General features: G+C 56.0%; 1 protein-coding gene across 1 annotated transcript; it reads left to right on the top strand.

The window, feature by feature from the left end:
- The first annotated feature begins 1,203 nt into the window (after positions 1-1,203).
- BPIFB2 (BPI fold containing family B member 2) lies at positions 1,204-16,960 on the top strand. The gene is made up of 16 exons (XM_024559559.2): positions 1,204-1,306; positions 2,045-2,187; positions 4,402-4,495; positions 5,956-6,060; positions 6,767-6,913; positions 8,241-8,301; positions 9,602-9,662; positions 11,393-11,484; positions 11,724-11,909; positions 12,138-12,191; positions 12,752-12,922; positions 13,434-13,501; positions 13,643-13,688; positions 14,446-14,509; positions 14,881-14,957; positions 16,593-16,960. The coding sequence occupies exons 2-16, from the start codon at positions 2,079-2,081 to the stop codon at positions 16,632-16,634; spliced, it is 1,377 nt and encodes a 458-aa protein (XP_024415327.2). The 5' UTR covers positions 1,204-1,306; positions 2,045-2,078; the 3' UTR covers positions 16,635-16,960.
- The last annotated feature ends 1,797 nt before the right edge of the window (positions 16,961-18,757 follow it).

Raw genomic sequence — 18,757 nt, 5'->3', positions numbered from 1 at the left:
GGGGGGAGGCCCTGCGGTTTTTTGTCACTGTACTCCAGGTGGGCCACACAGAGACCCTGCAGTTATGCTGTCACCTCCCAACACCAGGAAGCAGCCTGCAGTGCACAAGCACACATACACACATGCACTTAGCACCAGGCACACACGGACCCACAGGCATACTCAGTATACCAAGCCCACAGATACAGGGTCCGGGTCTGGCAGAAGTAATGCCTGCTTGAGTGTGGTTGGTAGGGTAATAATATGGGTGCAAAAATTTATAGTTTTAATTCGAACATTTCACTTAAAGTGTCATAGGGTGTGCTTGAGTCATGTTGTTATGTTACAGAATTCCATGCTTATGATTTTGTAATAAAAATTGTGTAATAAAAAAGGTGTTATGCGTGCTGGACCCCGTATATGCTATACACGGAACTCCCCACACCTGCACTCACGTAGGGTCACATAAACAGGCACGGAACACCATAAACCGGTGTGGCAACACGACCACTTCATGTACACTCTCACACACACTTTCCTCTGATGCCAGTAATTATGGCCTGACACATGTGTACACATGACTAGGCACACGTAACCACACATACACACAAGCACACACAAAACCCTCACACACATGTATGTGTAAGCTTTCTTCACATTTGCACAGCTCCTGGGGCCCATGGTGGAGCCTGGGTTTATAGTGCAGAAGGAGATGATGGGCTAAATCCGTTCCGAGTGGGACTGGCATTTGGAGTGAGTTTGGGGCGTTTAAGTAGTGGCGACTGGGTCATCCACACCCTCTTGTCTGTTGTCTTTCAAATTAGGGCTTAATGTCTGATGAGGATCAGGGCTCTGTCTGTGACAAGGGTGGGGGCTCAGGCAACCTCTTGTCCCTCCTAAAAGGGTAAAGTTTCCGGGCCAGAGTGGAGGCACCAGGCCTGAGAGGTTACTGCGGCCATCCTCCTGACTTTGGGCATTCCCTCCCGCCCGGGCCTGGCAAGGCCTGGCTGGGGTGATGAGGGGTCCCTACTGGGAGCAGACCTCATTCCAGAGGTCTCCAGAGCTGCCCAGTCCTAGGGTCTTGCAGCGGTTGGCAGCGGGGCCAGGCTACGTGGCAGCCCCGCTGCCCCTGTGGGATGAGACACCTTGGCACAGGCCGTGTTTGCAGGGAAAACACTTGCAACCACAAGCAAACCTGTCCCTCCCCATATCCCTTCCCTGTAGGTCCTGCACACCAGGGAGCCTTATAAAGCAGCCTCCTTACCTGCCTGGGGCAGAAGAGGGCTTGGCTGGAGCTGAGAGTCCACCTGTCCCTGGACTGCCTGAGGTAGGACTCAGAATGAGCTGGCATTCTTCCAAGGAAGAGCCTCAACTTCTCTGTCTATTCAATGGGGGCACTACTTTCAATCGCCTTCTGCAGAAGGGGTCAACCTTGGTCTTGCTGTGGGACGCTGGGGAGGAGCTGCCTTACCTGGACTGAGCCCATCTGAGCAGTGGCCCCTCATTCCTGTGTAGCTCCTTCTCTCTGAGCTGCACACAGATCTGTCTGCCCACTTGGCTGGGCGGGGATAGGAAGGGTCAAGGGGTGGTGAAGAGGCCCACCTTCTGGACATTTCTTACCTAGCACAGGACAAGATGAAGACAGGAGCCACCCCAGGTCCTCCCCTGGCTAGGTTAGGACAGCTGGACCCCAGAGTGGGCTGTCACACTGGGCTATACTGGTATCAGGTGACACAGCCCTGAGCCTCTGGGTGGTGGGCCTGGGCTTCAGTCTCCCTGTTTGGGAGTCTCACCATCCTCTTGTGGCATGGCTTGGGTCCTGCACCAGCCCCAGTTTGCTGTGTGGCCTTAGGCAAGGCCATGTCTCCTCTGGGCCTAGGGGCCCAGATCCCTCCAGGTTCCTGACAAAGCAGGCAGGGGAAGGCAATTCTTCCCAGTGCAGAGATGCACACCTGTGTGGAGCCTGGGGCGGGACTGGGATCCCGTTCAGGGCTTTCGACCTCCAGGCTGGGGTGGGGGTTGGGGAGATTCTGGACAAGCTCCCTGATGCTTGTCCCCCGCCCAGCCCACAGATCTGGGGGGCAGTGACCAGGACCACCATGACTCAGGTTTGCAGGCTGGGCCTGCTGCTGGCGCTGCTCCTGCCTGTGGTGGGCACCTCCATGCCAGGCACCGTGGTCAGACTCAACAAGGCTGCACTGAGCTACGGTAAGAGTCACGTCACTGGGTTGCCCCGCGTGTGTCTGTGCACGAGCATATGCGAGTGAGTCCGTGTCTGCGTGTGTGTACAATCCTAAGTGTGCATGTGTATCTATGACCTCCAAGGCCCCCTGAGGACCCACTCGGATCTTATCTGTCACTGTGTCCCTTGCTCCCAAGAAGTTCCTGATACAGTGCTTGCTGCTCAACAAATATTTATTAAGTGAATGCATGAGTGGGGGCGTATGTCGTGTCCAGTGTGCAAGTGTGCCCGCAGGCTTGGGCACAGGGCCCTAAGTGGGGTGGGCATGGGCCAGCTCGAGTGGAAACTTTGCTTGTGTGTGTCTGTGTACAGGTCTGAAAATTCACGGCGATGTGCCCACACGTGTCCTCGAGTGTCGGCACCATGGACAGGCATGTGTGCAAATGCCATGGTGCATGGATGTGTGCATGCAGGTGTGGCTGCACACCCTGGTTGTACACGTGTGTCCATGGGGGGGTCTCTGTGCACATGCGTGTGGGAGAGCATCCTGGAGTTAGATCCCTGCCAGGGTCACAGTGAGAAGAACCACCTGTCACCAGCCCAGCCAAGGCCTCTGTCCTAGACTCTGCTCCATCCCCTGGGGAAGGCACAGTGAGGAAGCCTAGGCCCAGGGAGGGACAAAAGCTCTCCCCCCAGCTGCCCCAGGGGGGCTTTCGGCATCTCAAAGTTGGGTTAGGGGTGAGAAATCAGAAGTTGTTTCCCCAAGGCCAGACCAAACTCAGGCTACAGTGTGAGGGATTCAGGTCAGAACGTAGAAGGGACTTTCAGTGGCCTAGGCTGCAAAGCAGTGAGGCAGTGGCTCAGGGAAGCAGCAGTGTGTCCTGGCACGCACACACAGCTTTCAGGACAGACAGGCAGGCAGTGAGAGGCGTCAGTGATCCGTGTTAGAGCGTGGCTAGCACATGGGACCAGGCATGGATGCCTGCAGGGAGGGACAGGAGGCCACTGCCCTCCGCTGGCCACCTTCTCTCCACCTGTCCCATGTGAGCCTCCTTTGTCCCAGATAGCCATCCAGGTGCACCTGGCTGTGTTTGCTCTCGGCGGAAATCCGGCAGGAGGCCCAGGCCCCACACCACTCTTTCCAAGGCCAGGCTGGGTGGCTTCTTAACAGTGTCCTCTAATCTCTGTCCGAAAGCCCCAGAATTCAAGCCCATGGGGGGAGCACTGTAGATGAAGTCCAGCGGCCTGGGTGTGAGTCTCGGCTCAGCTACAGATGGTCAGGCTGGGGAAAGGGGCATTGGGAACATAGAGACCGCTGCCTTTATGCTTGTGTCTGGGGAAACTGAGGCCCAGAGGGGTCCAGGGGCTTCCCCAGGTCCCACAGTGAGTCTCAGCGAAATTCGGGCCTCTTGACTCCTCATGTGACGTTCTCACAGCACCACCCCCTCTTTTAATCCCACTCACATTCAGTCAGCACCTTCCCTGGCCCAGCAGTACAGGTGTGTGAGGACGTCCAGGGCATTGGAGCCAGGTGCCTAGGCCCAGATCTGACTTCTCCTTGCCAGGTGTCCTGACCTCTAGGTAACCTGGGCATTGTTTAGCACCTATGGCATTGAGCGGTGAGGAGCAGGGCCGGAACAAAGGAGGCACTATAGAATCATGGCCATCACTGCCACGGAGACAAGTAGCAACGGAGAGCGAGTGTCAATTGCGCAGAGTGGTTACAAGGACCCTATGTGATGGGTACCATTATAATCACTGCAAATTTATAGGTGGGGAAACTGAGCACAGAGCAGCCACACAGAGAGTAGCAGTGCTGGGGTTTGCACCCCGAATCTGAGGGACCCCAGAGTCCTCAGGACTCAGCTCCCAGGCCTCCCCACTCCTGTTTGATTGGGGGCCCTCTTCTGCTTGGGGACTTGAGGAGGCTCCAGAGGAGGTGGGCTTCCCACCAGAGTCTTAGAAAAGGGCAGAGGATGTTATTGCTTCTGAGGAGCAGGGTAGACGAGTAGGGATTGCAGAGACAGGGAGAGAGAGGAAAGGCAAGGCTTGCAGGCCTGGTGTGAGAAGTGTACCCGAGGAGGGCGGAGGAGGGCTTGGCCCCGGTGTGCCTGGTGACAAGCCTGCCCCTTCCCGTCTCTGCGGCCTCTCCACTCAGGATGGGGGGCAGGTGCTGGGTTGTGTTGTCTCCCTTGGTGGCTCCTGAAAGCAGTCTAACCTCACCCTGTCTGGCCCCACAGTGTCCAAAGTCGGGAGAGCCCCTCTCCAGCAGGCCTTGCAGGTCACTGTCCCGTACTTCCTGGACCGGAGTGGAGAGGGGCTTCGGCCCACCAGGTGAGTACTCCTGTCCTCCAGATAAGGCACCAGGTGAGTGTTCCCACCGTCAGGTGTGCACTCTCACCCCCTGGGAAAACCGCTCCAGCCCACCAGATGGGCACCCTTGTCTGTAGTGGAATGTTTCCTCCAAAAGCTGGATGGAGCCTCCCTCACCAGGCTGGGTCCCCCCGCCCATTCGGGGAGTGGTCACAAGAGGATTAGGAGATGGGACCAAGGTGGAGACATGGGGATGGTGCCTCTGAATTGGTAGAATTCTGCCCCTAGGGGCCAAGACTGTGGCTCCTAGGTCCCCAGGGCTGGCAGGACTCTTGGCTACTTCCTCCAAAAGCTAGATGCTGAATTTAGGGTACAAGTCTGAGCCTAATTTCTCTCCACACCTCTCATAATGCACAGAAACTCAGAGGCAGAGACAGCGAGGGGCGTCTCAGGCTCAGCTGTCCCCAGGGCCTGGGCCAGCAGACCCTCTCTGTGTGGGGATGCAGACTCGCCATTTCAGGTGTCTGGATTCCTGGGAGAAGTTATAGAATCTGTCAAGGTTTGAATGACGACAACTAAGTACAAACATTTAAAACCTGAGTGGGCACCAGGCCAGCTGGCTTGGAGGCCCCCAGTTTGAGTTCCCTGGGACGGCCCGGCTGGTCACGGTGGAGAGCTGGGAATAACAGCAACCCCACCGCCAAGGGTTCCTGAGTGATCTGTGGCCTGGCCGCAGGGTGGGCAGTGCTTGTTAGGATGACGCCGGGCGTCCTCGTTTGTAGGTGTGGGAACACATCCAGGGTGGTGGTCAAGTGAAAAGAAACAGGTTCTAGGTCAACCTGTGTCCTAAGGAGAGTCACGGAAGGGTGTCACCCAAGTGCTAACAGTGAGAGTTTTTGGGGGTGGAGTTCTGATGTGACTTTTAAAATTTATACCATTTGTAGTGTTTCAATCATCTCCCCCCACCTCACCCCGCCCCACTACTGTTCAGGGAAAAAATGACTTTCATTTGGGGGAGGAAGCAAACATAGGTTAGTTGGAAAGTCTTAACAATCCGAACAACGTTGAAGGAAGTGAGTTTCCCATTGCTGGAGGGATCCAAGCCAAAGCTGTTCACTAGAATGGTGTAGAGAGGATTTCTGCCTTCTATGCCTTTCAAAGTCTTTCTTTCCCTTCATTTCTGGCTTTCCAGACCTCAGTCAGATACTAAAATCCCTCCAAGGCCTGAGAAATCATCTCATCCAACTCCTGTCCAAGGCTAGGGTCCTCTCTGAGTCTTTTCCCTCTGCACTGGTTGTCCATACAGGGCTTGCATGCCCCGCGATGGAGAACTCACTGCCTTTTCCTCATCCCACTTTTCCAATTGCCAGAAAGTTGTTCTTTATAACGTGGCCAGTGTGGCAGTGGCCCGGAGCACCTACCCGGAGCTGATTCCACGGTTTAGTGGGAGCTCCCTTGTCACCTCCTCTTCTACCCGGCAGGGTCCAGATTCTGGACGTCCAGGTGCCCCGTTTTCACCTGAACTTCATTGATGGTTTTGGGATACGCTTGTTGGCAGCAGCCAACTTCACTGTCAAGGTCTTTCGGTGAGTGAATCTCCTGGTTGCGGGGTGGGGGGGGGCAGGGCAGGAGGATTTTCCAAGGCGATTAGAGTCATTTTGCTTCTCCAGCCCTTAGTTTTCGCCTCTGTCAATGGGATGAATTTTCGCAGCAAGGCTATGAGGGTTGCCGCGAATGGATTCATTGCGGTAACCAAAATTACGTCCCTCTTTTCACAGTGCAAGGCACATAGCAGGTGCTCAATAAACGTAGCTATTAGATAATTTCTGTGCACCAGCCACTTTATATTCATTTAGTTTCAAACTGTGAGCTGGGCCTTCAGAGGGATCTCTTATTTTAACTCTGGGCTCTTCATTTTACTGGTGCCTTCTGTGGGCCAGACTCCAAGCAGGGGGTTGTCACATGACTACCTTGTGGAAAACTCAGCAGAGCCCTGTGAGGTGGGCACCACCAAGCTTATGCCCACTTTACAGAAGAGGAAACTGAGGCTCAGCTCAGGGAGTGACTGGCCCAGGGCCTTGCAGTGCGAGGGCATGGGGAGCCGGAGTGCACACCCATTGCTGTAACATCTGTGACCCTGAGTGGAGTTTGGGGGTCATCTCATGCTGAGTGGGGGTCCTGCCTGTGTTCACTGGGGGGCAGGCTTGGGCTAGGGGTTTGCAGGACCTCGCACTGGTCAACATGGGCCTCGCTGGGTGGTGCTGCTGGGGCTCAGGCCTGGCATCTCCATAGGGTCCCTGAGCCGCTGGAGCTGATCCTGCCGGTGGTACTGCTGGCCGACGCCCACGTGGCCCAGGGCTCCATCGGGACCCCCGTGGTCAGCATCTCCTCCTGCTTCTTACTCTTCAACAAAGCCATCGTTTTTGATGACAGTCACAGGTAGGTGCCTGGGCTGCAGTCATTTCTAGCACTTCCTACTCAAGCTTTCGTCCAGTCGTCGCAATGGGCTTAGAGGCCCCCAGTGTCACACCTGTTTTACGGCTGAGCACACTGAGGCTCAGGGAGGGGCAGGGACTCGCCAGGGGTCACACAGTGCGTGTGCAGCCTAGGCCGTGTCCCCTTCACCGCCCAGCCCCACGCCACATGGCAGTGCACACAAACACACTATTTTTGAAAGGATTCAGGACTGATGCCTCTGTTAGGGATTTCAGAGGGCTGCCCTTCCCTGCAGAGATAGGGCGTCTGAGGCTCTGGGGGGCTGGCCCTTCCATGTCCTCATCTAAAGCTAACAGCAGCTCCGCCTCCAGAGCGCCTGCTGTGTGCTGAGTCGGATCCAGGCCCTTCCTGGGCCGAGTCTCACAGTAATCCCACCCAGAGGGTGTTAAGTATTTCCCCCATTTTACAGGGGAACACACTGAGGCCCAGAGCAGTTAAGTGACTTGCCTAAGAACACAGCCGGCAAACGGTGGCGTTCAAATCCCCCCAGCCTGACTAACCTACTGCTTGTGAATCCTCTGCGTGATGTCTACACCTTCCCACACGTGGCTGGGGGCTCCCGGGGAGGCGCTCGAGCCTTCCAGACCGGACTTTTCCCAAGAGAAGAGCTGGGTACAAATTCATTCAGGCTTGTGTCCCACGATCACCGCGTGGAACTCACATCCCCTCACGGTGCTCAGGATGCGGGGCGGAGGCAGCTGCTCACAGACGGACGAAAGCCCTGAGGTCGATGGCAGTAAAGACACAGATGCTCCCCCCCCCCCCCGTGGAGGCGAACCAGTGAGTCTGGGCTGCAGCCCAGGCGTCCGCTGAGACACGCCAACCTAGACCCATCTCTCCTTGCTCAGAGAGGAAACTGAGGCCCAGAGCCAGGAAGGGACTTTACAAAGTGTGTCACAGAGAACTGGAGCCCAAGCAGGAAGCAGCCTCGCCTCACTGGGCTCAGAGTGGACGCGGAGCCAGCTGCTCAGGGACATGGCCCAGCCCAGCTTCTGCCACGCCCTCTCTGTCTCCCTCAAGCCAGGCCTCATTTTCACGTCCCAGCCACTTCCAAGCCCTGAGATCAGTGACCTCTTCTTTGAGGCTCAGTTTCCTCATCCGTGGGGGCAAAGGTGCCAGCACTGCGTCCAGCCCACATAGGGTGTGGAATGGGAATGACTGGCCCCTGGCTGAGGGGAGAGATTGTCTCCCCGACTGTGGCTTTGCCAAAAGAGACAGGCCTGGAGGCCCTGACCCGGACTCAGGAGCCCTTTCCGTGTCCCTCCCCCAGCACACCGCCCGCGCTGCTGGTCCTGGTGCAGCAACACATCAGAGCTGTCCTGCGCAACAAGGTAAAGGGCGGCCCGCCAGACCTCTCAGCCAGGAGGGCGCCGCTGTCCTCGCAGGCGTGGCGAAGGCGGAGGGACGGCAGGCATGGGGAGATGGGGGTGGTTGTGGCTTTTTTATTTTTATTTTTTTAAAAGAAGGCCCTTCATGGGGGCTCCTTCACTTTTCACATGACAGTGGGGAAGGGGCTGTGGTGATGGGCCAGGGCAGTGATGGGGAGGCCCAAACAAGGGGAGGGAGGCTTAGTCTCTTAGGCCAGCCCCAATTTCATGCTGGAGGGTGGGATGGGGACAGTGCTTTCAGGGACCACATGGCTGTGAAAAGAAGACAAAATGGGACTGGACAAGGGCATGGGCACTGGGGCCAGATGTGGCCTGGGTTCAAAGCCTGGTTCCCCTTCTTCCCAGCTCTGAACCTTGGACAAGTTGCCTAACCAGTCTCTGCTCCCCCACCCTGATTCCACATCTGCAATGCAGAGACATGGGCTGGCTGTGGGCTTAAGCGCATTAACATCCGCGAGGAGGTTAGGACAGTTTGGGCAGTGTGAGTGACGCTATTACTGTTACTCTTTTAGCTCTCGTCACTCGCTGCCTCTGGCTGACTTGGTGAGAGCTGGTGACCCAGGGACCAGGGTCCTCCTGCTGATGGGGAGCCGGTTCTCCAACTCTGCCTCTTCCTATCCCACTTCTTTTAAGGGGCAGTAGTAGAGACCAAACCAACCCACTGCACACCATCCCCCCATTTTGTAGATGAGAAAACTGAGGTTCGAGGGTCGAAGGCGGCACAGCCTGACCCGGCCCTCTCCTCTGCTTCTTGGCCTCACCTGGCCTGGCCTTGCCTCACCAGCTTTAGCCTGGACCAGGCAGTGACCACCCTGGCCTTGGAGTCTCTCTTCTGTCCCACCCTCTATCACAGTGACCCCACCTTAGTACGCTTCTCTATGCCCTGGAGAACACTAGTCTCCCGGGCCTCACTTGCTGACCGCTGCCTGCCTCCACTGTGGGTGGTATCCTTCCACCAGCTGGCCCTCTGACGCAGCAGGCTCCCTGGCTCTGTTGCCCAGGCCCCACTGTGGCCACCTCTGCGGTGTCCCACAGTCCTGTTCTTTCCTCAGTGCTCATGGGCCCCAGCTTCCCCTCTGACTCCCCAGTGCCCAGAGGAGGTGCCCGAAGATGCCCACAGGTGGTGGAGAAGGAGGGTATTCTAAGTCTTGGTGTCCAGTTTGGGGGAGGCTTCCGTACAGGGACCCGAGACCCTCCCGGCCCTGAGCGCCGTTCTAACCCAGGCGGCTTTGTCTTGTCGCAGGTGTGTCTGAGCATCTCCAACCTCGTGCAGGGCCTCAATGTCCACCTGGGAACTTTGATTGGTAAGACCGGGCATTCTAGGGGGAGGGGGAGGGGAGCTTTGAGACCTTCTGAGAGCCCTGAGACCCTTCAAGATGCCCTCTTTGGATCAGCTTAGACCTCTGGGAGGTCAGCTGTAAGATGACTGAACAGTTGTTGATGGAATCTGGGAATCTTCAAATTCTAGAATGTCTTTGAGTGTCCAGTGCACCTCTGTGTGTGTGCGTACGCATGCGTGCGTGAGGGCAATACATGCAATGTGCCATTGCCTCCTCCCCTGCCTGGAGATTCAGAGACCCCTCCTCCCCTGGTTTTGCTCCCATGTCTCCCACAATCTTTGCTGGACTCTCTACCCCTCTCCCCTTTCAGGGTTCAGGTGCTTATACTCCATTTCCCCCTGGACACCTCCTCTGCAGGTCCCACAGGTTCCTTCAACTCAGCGTGTCCTCAGCAGAACTCAAGCTCTTCTGCCCCCAAGTGCCCCCGCCCCTGGTTGCTCCCTCCCCTCTCCACCTGCCATCAGGCTTGTCCCACCTCTGGTTTCTCCAGGGGTTCTCATTATCCAGGGGGTACTAGGAATATACTAGCAGAAGGCCCTGTCTTAGGCTGATCTCCTCAGGAACAGATCCTGGGATAAGTATTTTAGTGTAATGGGCTCAGATGGGGGTGGCTTTAGGGGGCCCTGGTTGAGGAGGGGAGCAGTGAGAGAGAGAGACATGATCATGAGCAGGTACTGCCGTGGGCAACTGAGGCTCACTCCCCTGGGGGAGCTCTTGGACACCAAGTAGAACACACCCAACATTCTCCCAAGGGGCAGGAGCTAGCTATATATCCACCCACTCCCATCAGCCATTGGTCACCCCCCACTGCCCCACACACCTTTCACCCCCGCCCCGTCAGAAATCTGAACGGACACATGCACACCCCTCTGCTATCCAGAGACTTTGGGGGAGGGGCTAAGAGCTGTGCTTTCCTGACAGCGGGGTTGGGTCTTCACCTGCCAGCCCAGCTAGCCTAGCTGGCTGTGTGCAGGGATGTGGTTCCCACGAGTGCCTCACCCTTTGCAGTCAGGATATTCTGAGCCTTGGGGGAACTCATCCTATAGGAAATGGACTCCCAGCTGCGCCTCCCCAGAAGGCACTGCTGTGTACCTGAACGGAATGGCCCAGGGACCTGGGCCTTTTGAGTTTCTGTAGGAGGCAGTGTGAGTAGGGGAGGGAGCGAGAGGAGCTTCAGAGCCGGCTGGACCAGGTGTACAACCCTAAGTCACCACAGTTTGTGCGTGTGTGTGCATGCGTGTGTATGATGGGCTCCTAACCGTAATGGACTGTGGTAAGGATTGAATGAGACAGTGTAAGTCAGTCAAATGTCTGGACCGTGGTAAATGTGAACTCCCTGCTTTTTCTGTGACTCTGTGTTCCCTTTAGCATTTTTCTGTGGCTCCGCGCCTAGGGTGACCCTTCTCCTTCCTTCTAATTTGGGGTCTTTAGTCTTCCGCGGATTGGGACAGCGGAAGGCAACACTGTTAGAATTGTGTCTACACTAAGCGTCAACAGGTCGTAAGGGGCCGAATCTTGGGTGTGCGCACTTTGCAACTTAAGTTTGCTTACTCGGGGGCCTTCTCCTACCTCCCTGTTCCTCGGCCTGGGCTGGCTAACCGAGGCAGTCAGAACGTTGAGTGTTCTGGATAGACGAGGCACTGGTAGATGAGGCTAAGTATGCCATCTTTCCTCCCTCATTCTGGTTTCATTAGGCCTCAAACCTGTGGGTCCTGAGTCCCAGATTCGCTACTTCATGATCAATGCGCCCAATATCACTGAGAACTACATTTCCTTGGATATCAATGTAAGTGGGTCCTTGTCATCCCAGAGCTGGAGGCTGGTTGCCTCTGGAGTCCTTGTGTTCTGCGAGAGGCCTCAGAGAGCGGGGGAGTTGAGGGGAGAAGGCCTGGGACAGCATTCCAGGTGTGAGGCTTGGACATGCGGCGTCTCGGGGTGGGCGGCATCTCAGTGCCCAGGTTCTGCGATGGAACCATCTCCCTACTGATGTCCGCTGCTTGTTTCTTCCTCTGCCCACCCTCATAGGCTGTTCTCTTCCTTCTGGGCAAGCCCATCATCCTGCCTGTGAATGCCACCCCCTTTATACTGCCAGAGCACGTGGGTACCAGCGGTGCCATGGCAACCGTGGGCCTCTCCCAGGACCTGTTTGACTCTGCCCTCCTGCTGTTGCAGAAAGCTGGTACCCTCAACCTGGACATCACAGGGCAGTTGGTGAGGGCCAGACCTGCTGCCGGGGGCACGTGGGGCAGGCATGTCCTGTGGCCCAGCCTGGGGAGGCCCCACAGAGGCCAAACCATGGGCGGGTGGGGGGGGCTGGAGCTTTAGGGTCAGAGGGGGGCTGTTGGAAGGGTTAAGTGGGCGTTGCTGGGAGGCAAGCTGTGGTCTAGCCTGGGGAGCTGCCGCCCTAAAAGCTTTCATGGCGTGGGGGGCCGATTTCAGAAGTCCGATGACAACCTGCTGAACACCTCCGTGCTGGGCCAGCTCATTCCCGAGGTTGGTGACGTTTCTGGTCATTCCAGGGACTGAGACCCAGGATTGGGGTGGGGGACTTTCTGGGCTGTGGGGCCTCTGCTGGCCCATATCTATCCCGAGTGGGGTTTTGCATCTACCCTTACATCGGCACCGCTCCCTCTCAGGCAGGGCCCCTCCTGCCCGGACATCACACTGTTTTCTCCCCCATAGAGAAACACCCAAGCACTGCCCTCTGCTTGCAGCATTCTTCTGTTTCCTTCCTCTTGTCCATCTTCAAGACCAAGCTCCGGATTTCCTCCTAGGGGAGGACCAACCCCCTAGTCTGGTTCAGGAGGCTCCTTGACCTTCCATGGCCCCTGAGCTTCCGTCCCTCCTGGCACAGACCACACAGGCTATGCCTGTCCTCATGCCTATTTCCCATCAGACTGGCATCCCCAAGGGCAGGGGCCTAGGGCGGTCCTGCCTCTGTGGACTAGTCAGGTACAAGATGGCTTGATCAGCATCAGAGGAATGACAAATGGAGAGCCCACCCAGCCTTTGCACCCCTGTGGCTCCCTCTCTCTCCCCCTCTGGTTCCCCAGGTGGCCCGCCAGTTCCCTGAGCCCATGCCCGTGGTGCTCAAGGTGCGGCTAGGTGGCACACCTGTGGCCACAATCCATACCAACAACGCCACACTGCAGCTGCAGCCTTTCATTGAGGTCCTGGCTGTGACCTCCAACTCGGCTTTCCACTCCCTTTTCTCCATCAACATGGTGAGTGAGGTGGGCTGGTTGGGGCTGGCCGGGAGGGTGTGGACTCCCAGGGAGACCTCACTTCCTGCCCCAGGCTCCTCATTTGCTCTGCTCTGTCCACACTGGTCTCGTTATTCTTTTGATGTTCCAGGATGTTTCTGCCTCAGGACCTTTGCACATGTCAAACCCTGTGCCTAGGACACTCTTCCCCTGGTTCTTGGCATGGCTGGCTTTTCAGGTCTCAGCTTAAATGTTGTAGCCTTCCTCAGGGCAGCCTTCTAGACCACTCTGAGAAAGACGGTCCCTATCAGCCAGCTCTCTCCATGCCACCACTCTGCCTTCATGGCACCCACCACTCCCTGAAAGGATCCTATCTGGCTACTTTAGTTATTGTTCACCACCCACATTGGCGGCCTGTGCCCCACAAATACCTGAATGAGTGGGGGATGGGTGGGAGTCAGGGGTCACTGGTAGCCAGCTGTAAGGTTCACGTGGCCCTGTGACCTTTCACCCTGCTGCCCCACTCACCCAGAGAGTGACTCTTAGCCTCCAGCTCTCCGTGTCCAAGGTGAAGCTTCAGGGGACCACGTCTGTGTTGGGGTAAGTAAGGCCTCCTGGACCCATAGCCTCAGTGTGTTCCTCTGTGCAATGGGCTTGAAACCACCCATCACAGAGCCTTGGGTGCAACATGGGGGTGGTGGGTGTTGGCCCCTGCTGCTAACCCTCCTGCTTCCTTTTCAGGTGTACCCAGCTTACTGTGGCCTCTTCCAATGTGGGTTCCATTGAGGTAAGTGTGGGGCTGGGGTCTTCAGAGACCCCTTCACTGGATGGGGCGGGCCATGAGCCTGGGGAAAGGGTATGTGTGCGTGTGTGCTTGTGCGTGCATGTGCCTGTATATGCCACCACGACCAGGCTCCCTTCTGGGGTGCCTGCGACAGTGGTCAGTCAGCAGCCCATTCATCAACAATCAGCCTTTCCCATGATGTCTGTCTGCTGGTCAACCATTCCGCCAGCCTTGGCTCTTCAGGGGGGTCAGTCAGTTGGTTCTGCCTGGTGATTGACAACCTGTCAGCCCAAGAACCACTGGCACCATTGGTAAATTGGACAAGCCAGCGTCAGATGGTGTCGGCTGCTCCTTCAGTCAGGTGCCACGGCTGGGCCACCATGCATCCCTTCGTCCACTGGCCTGAAAGTCAGTATGCCCCATCAGTCTCTCTATTGGTCAGTCCACCTGTCAGTCAGCGCCAATAGGACAGCCAGCCTCCTGTTCGTTGCACAGTGAGTGAGTGTCCGCCAGCCAGGTGCTCGTCTCTCAGCCTTTCCACAGGCAAGCGGCTCCTGGGTGCCTTATGCTCAGAAGGCAGACCTGACCCTGGGGGTAGCTGGTCTCTGCTTGAAGCTGGGACAAGAGTGACCTGCCCTCCTCCCTCCCCCTGTTCCTGTGCTGTCTGTGTGTCTGTCTGTGTGTTCACATGTGGCCTGCTTGTCTGCCTCTCCCCACCTCTTGCTGGGTGGGCCCCATCTCCGTGGCTCTGCGGCTGCAGACGGATAAAGTGCACATACTCATAGACACCGTGTTCGAGAAGCCCCTGCTGGACCACCTCAATGGTAAGCCCTGCCCTCACCCCAGTTTGGCCCTTTGGCCCCCTCCTGCCTCACACCCGCTCCAGGCTCTGTCCCGGCCCCTATCCCATCTCTGAGGCTCAGGATAAGAGGGCGGCCTCAGGAGTCCAGCTGCCTATGTGCCCATCATGGCTTGGCTGTTCAGCAGCTGTGTGATCTTAGCTAAGTTCCTTTCCCTTTCTGAGCCTCCACATTCCCTTCTGCGAAGTGGGCATAATGATAGTGGCTCCCACCTCTTGTGCATCTGTGGAACTCAGCGTCGCAATGCACATGAAGACTTCAACACAGACCAGGTTCCAGATGATGCTCCGTCACTGTCTGCCGGCTGAACTTGGTTTCTCTTTCCCTGCCTGCAGCTCTCTTGGGCATAGGGGTTGCCCTTCCCAACGTGGTCAACCTAAACTATGTCAGCCCTGAGGTCTTTGTCCGTGAGGTGAGAGCCTTGTGGGTATGACTCCTCAACCCCTGGAGGGAAGCTGGGCTCTGCGATGTGGGTGTCACCTCTTCCACCCTCCCTGCTAGTGCAAACACTGGGACCCCGAGGTTAGCCAGGCCTGGGGGTGCCCCCTGGCCCTGCCAAGACCATGCCACAAATTCTCAGGGGCAATGAGATGGGAAATCCAGGATGTGAAGAGACACTGGAGGGAGGGTTTCTTTTTTTTTTTTTTTTAATTTTTATTGTTATTCAATTACAGTTGTATGCCTTTTCTCCCCATCCCTCCACCCCACCAGCACTTTAGTCCTTATCAAATGTCACACCAGGCCCCAGTCAGGGAGGGGCCTTCAATTGTGCCTTGATTCTGCTCCCTGGGTGGGTACAGCCCCTTGGTGTCTAGGGGAGAATGACAAGGGGCTCCTCCGGGCTTTGCACACAAACGTCTGCAGGCTGGATGGGAGAAGGGGCTGCCTGACCCTTCTAAAATCACTTTCCCTGGTCAGCAATTGTGGGCCCACAGTGACACTGAATCACGGGGCTGCCCAGGGTGAGATCCCACAGCTTCTTTCTGTTTCACCCGGGACATAAAAGGATAATACTCTTTCTAATTCACTCAACGAGACATGCATAGGGCAGAAATCTTAGCCAAGATCCCTAAAGTCCAACATCTGGGTGTTATTGACCCCCTTCCCTGAGTGAGAACTACTGCTGTATTTCCAGGGAGGATGTCCTTGCTGCTTAAGAACTATGGTCCCAAGGCACTTGGGTGATCTCCCCCCGCCCCCCCACCCCCCCCCACCCCACCCCCCGCCTCAAGAAGGAACAGCAGGCGCACGAAGCAGCCAGGGCTATTAGTGGGAATTTCCCCAAGACTTCTCCAAACAGGCATGGGCCGTGGCGGACTCACAAATCCAGCCAGCCGGGTCTGAAGTCAAAGGTCCCTACGCCAGGGCTGTTCAGTAGAACTTTCTGCCAGGATGGAACTCTGCACCATCCAACACAGTAGCCACTATCAGCCACTGGGTACATGTGGCTACTGGGCACTTGAAATGGGGCCAGTGCAACTCAGGGGCTGAATTTTTAATTCTATTTAATTTTAATGTGATTAGCCACACGTGGCTAATGGCTACCATATTGGACCATGTAAGAGCTCCACTTGGGTAGGGACTTGGTCCGGCTTGTTGTCTGCTGGGTTCCCCATCACCTGTCCCAGGGCTTGGCTCACACAGTGAGGATTTGCTAAATGAATGCATGACGAGCAGGCCCCCAGGGTGTCTCTGCAGTGCGCTGTAGAGAGTAGAAGACATACAGGGGGTGCCTGGCTCTGCTGGAGAGACTTGGACTTGGAGCAGATACTCAGTGGTCTGGACTCCCAGTCATAAAACTGAGATGGTACCAACCATGGACGGACGCCTCTTGTGCAGGCCCCATGCTGAGAGCCTGCCTGCGTGGTCTCACTGCACCCTCGGGGTAGCATTTTTGAGGTGGGCCGAGAGAGGCAAAGGACTGTCCTCAGGACACAGAGCAAGAGTGACAGAGCGTGAACTCGGAGCCAGGCTGATGGGACAGCGGAGGGTCCTATGGGTCCTCATGTGGCCTCTGACTTGGCCCGTGGCTTTCTTTGCCTTGCAGGGGTACGTGGTGATATCCAGCGGACTCTCCTACCAGCACTGAGGCAGGACCACTGGGAAGGCTAACAGTGGGCCAGCTCCCTGCTCTGGGGGCCCCTCTTGTCTCAAGCTACTTGGAAAACTGAGGCAAAGCCACACGTAGCCCTCTCCAACAAGCTGTATGGCCCAGGTGGGCTGTTTAATCTTTGCTGCGTGCCTGGATTCCCTTCCTTCACTCCCTCCCATCATGTCCCTTCTTCTTTAACCCTCCCCCTTCCATCATCTAACCCCTCCTCCCTCCAACACTCCCTCATTGTGGGGAGCACATTGCCCCTCCAGGCTGTACAGGCCTGTGCCCTCTTGTATTAAATATCTTCTCTTGAGCTGCAACTTCCAGCCAAGCCCAGCGAACTCTTTGCACAACTGAGGCCAGTTCCCTGTGTGCAGTTCCTGGGCCCTGTCTGTCCCTGGAGCCACCAAAGCTGCCCGGGTGAGGAAGATGTGACCACACCTCTATTCACCTCCTTGCCCTCCTTGCCCAGGGGAGCTCATGTTTTGAAAGAGGACCCTGGAGAATAACCCAGATGACCCGGAAGTAATGACTGCCACGGCAGCACTTTAGGCACTGTGCCCTACCTGGTGGCATGCCCCATGCCTTTACCCCTCTACAGTGTCGCATCCCATCTTGTTGCTAGGATCCTGTAAGAGCCCTGTGAATCAGACAGGCAGGATGTGGAGTCCCATTTCACAGATCCCGGGACTGAGGGATCCAGTGAGGAGAGAGATGCAGCCAGAGCCTTACAGCGGGATGGTGGCTGATCCCCGGGACCATGACCTTCCTAGAATCCAGGCATAAGCTGTCCAGTCTCCTCTTCCACTCACCAGCACCCCCACTTGGGTTTTGTCCTTGAGTCATGAGCCTCAAGTGTCAGGGAGTTCCCTGCCTTCCCACGCGCTTCTCCATCCCTGGGTTACTTGTGAGCAACACTTTTGTTCGAAGGAGGCAAGATCCACCTCCTGAGCCTATGGCCTCACCGAACATGTCTAAGTCCCTTTCCCTCCGAAAGCTCTTCAAACTCAGTGGGTCACACATGACAAGATGGCCTAGGGAAGGAAGACTGAGGGACCCAATCATGAGGGACCAAAGCCATGGGATTTTCTGCCCCCCCCCCACCGCCCCATAAGCTGATCTTTTAGCTAAAGACACTTTTCCTTCCTGCCTAGATATACAGGATTCATGTTTTGTTTATGTTTCCCTGGGGAGTAAAATGTGCCCAAATTTCCACCATCAGAGAGTGACGTCTTCGGTACTGCATGGCACTAGCCCCTCCCTCTGTGCTGGCTCATCCCTAAAGTCTCAGTGTGACAAGCTGAGGGCTTGGACCCAGCACAGAGTCTGGGTGGTGAGGAGGACATGGGGGCGGAGCTGAGAGAGTGGCAAGGGCAGACTGTAAAATCCAACCTCGTAATTCTACTCAGGACAGCATGGTCTTTATTTCATTTGGTCGCTTGTTAATTAATTCATTAATCCCACTTTTACTGGGATTTAATATAGGCTCAGCCCAAGGCTGAGGTGGTTTGGAATATGGGAGACAAAATTTTTAAGGCACAGACCCAGCCCATAAAGGAAGTAATGACAAAGATCACGCGCTCAATATGTAAGGTCCATTCATTAAGCAGACAGTCCAGTGATCCAGTCTTTCTCCATCCAGTCATCCACCCACCTATCAATCCACACACTCACCCACCCACTTGTCTGTCCATCCATCCATCCATCCATCCTGCCATTCACACATCCACCCATTTATCCAATCACTTTTTCCAACCACCCAGGTCTTTGTTTGTACCCATGATGTACTCTGTTCCACATGCTCTTTTAGGAGCAGGGGGAAGAAATGCCCAAGTCAAGCTCTGTCCAGGAGGAAGCTATGGTCTGTAGAAAGAGAACTAGCTCAGTCCCAAAGGGGACACAATAGTGTGGCAGTCTGTGTCCATTCAGAAGGTACAAACCACATAGTAGCTTAAACAGGGAACATTTAATACAAAGAATTATTGACTATGGGAAAACAAGAACTAAAAAGAAACTGTATGGTACTCTAAGGCAGAGGACGAGTACCCAAGGAAGGAAAAGCTTGGAAGGGCTCTGACCTCACCGGAGAGGGTGTTATTCAGCCTCCTGGATGGCAG

The sequence above is a fragment of the Desmodus rotundus genome, chromosome 6 (assembly GCF_022682495.2).
Source record: "Desmodus rotundus isolate HL8 chromosome 6, HLdesRot8A.1, whole genome shotgun sequence".
NCBI lineage: Eukaryota > Metazoa > Chordata > Mammalia > Chiroptera > Phyllostomidae > Desmodus > Desmodus rotundus.
Note: the sequence above shows the minus strand (reverse complement) of the source record. Positions and strands in the feature narration are given on the sequence as shown.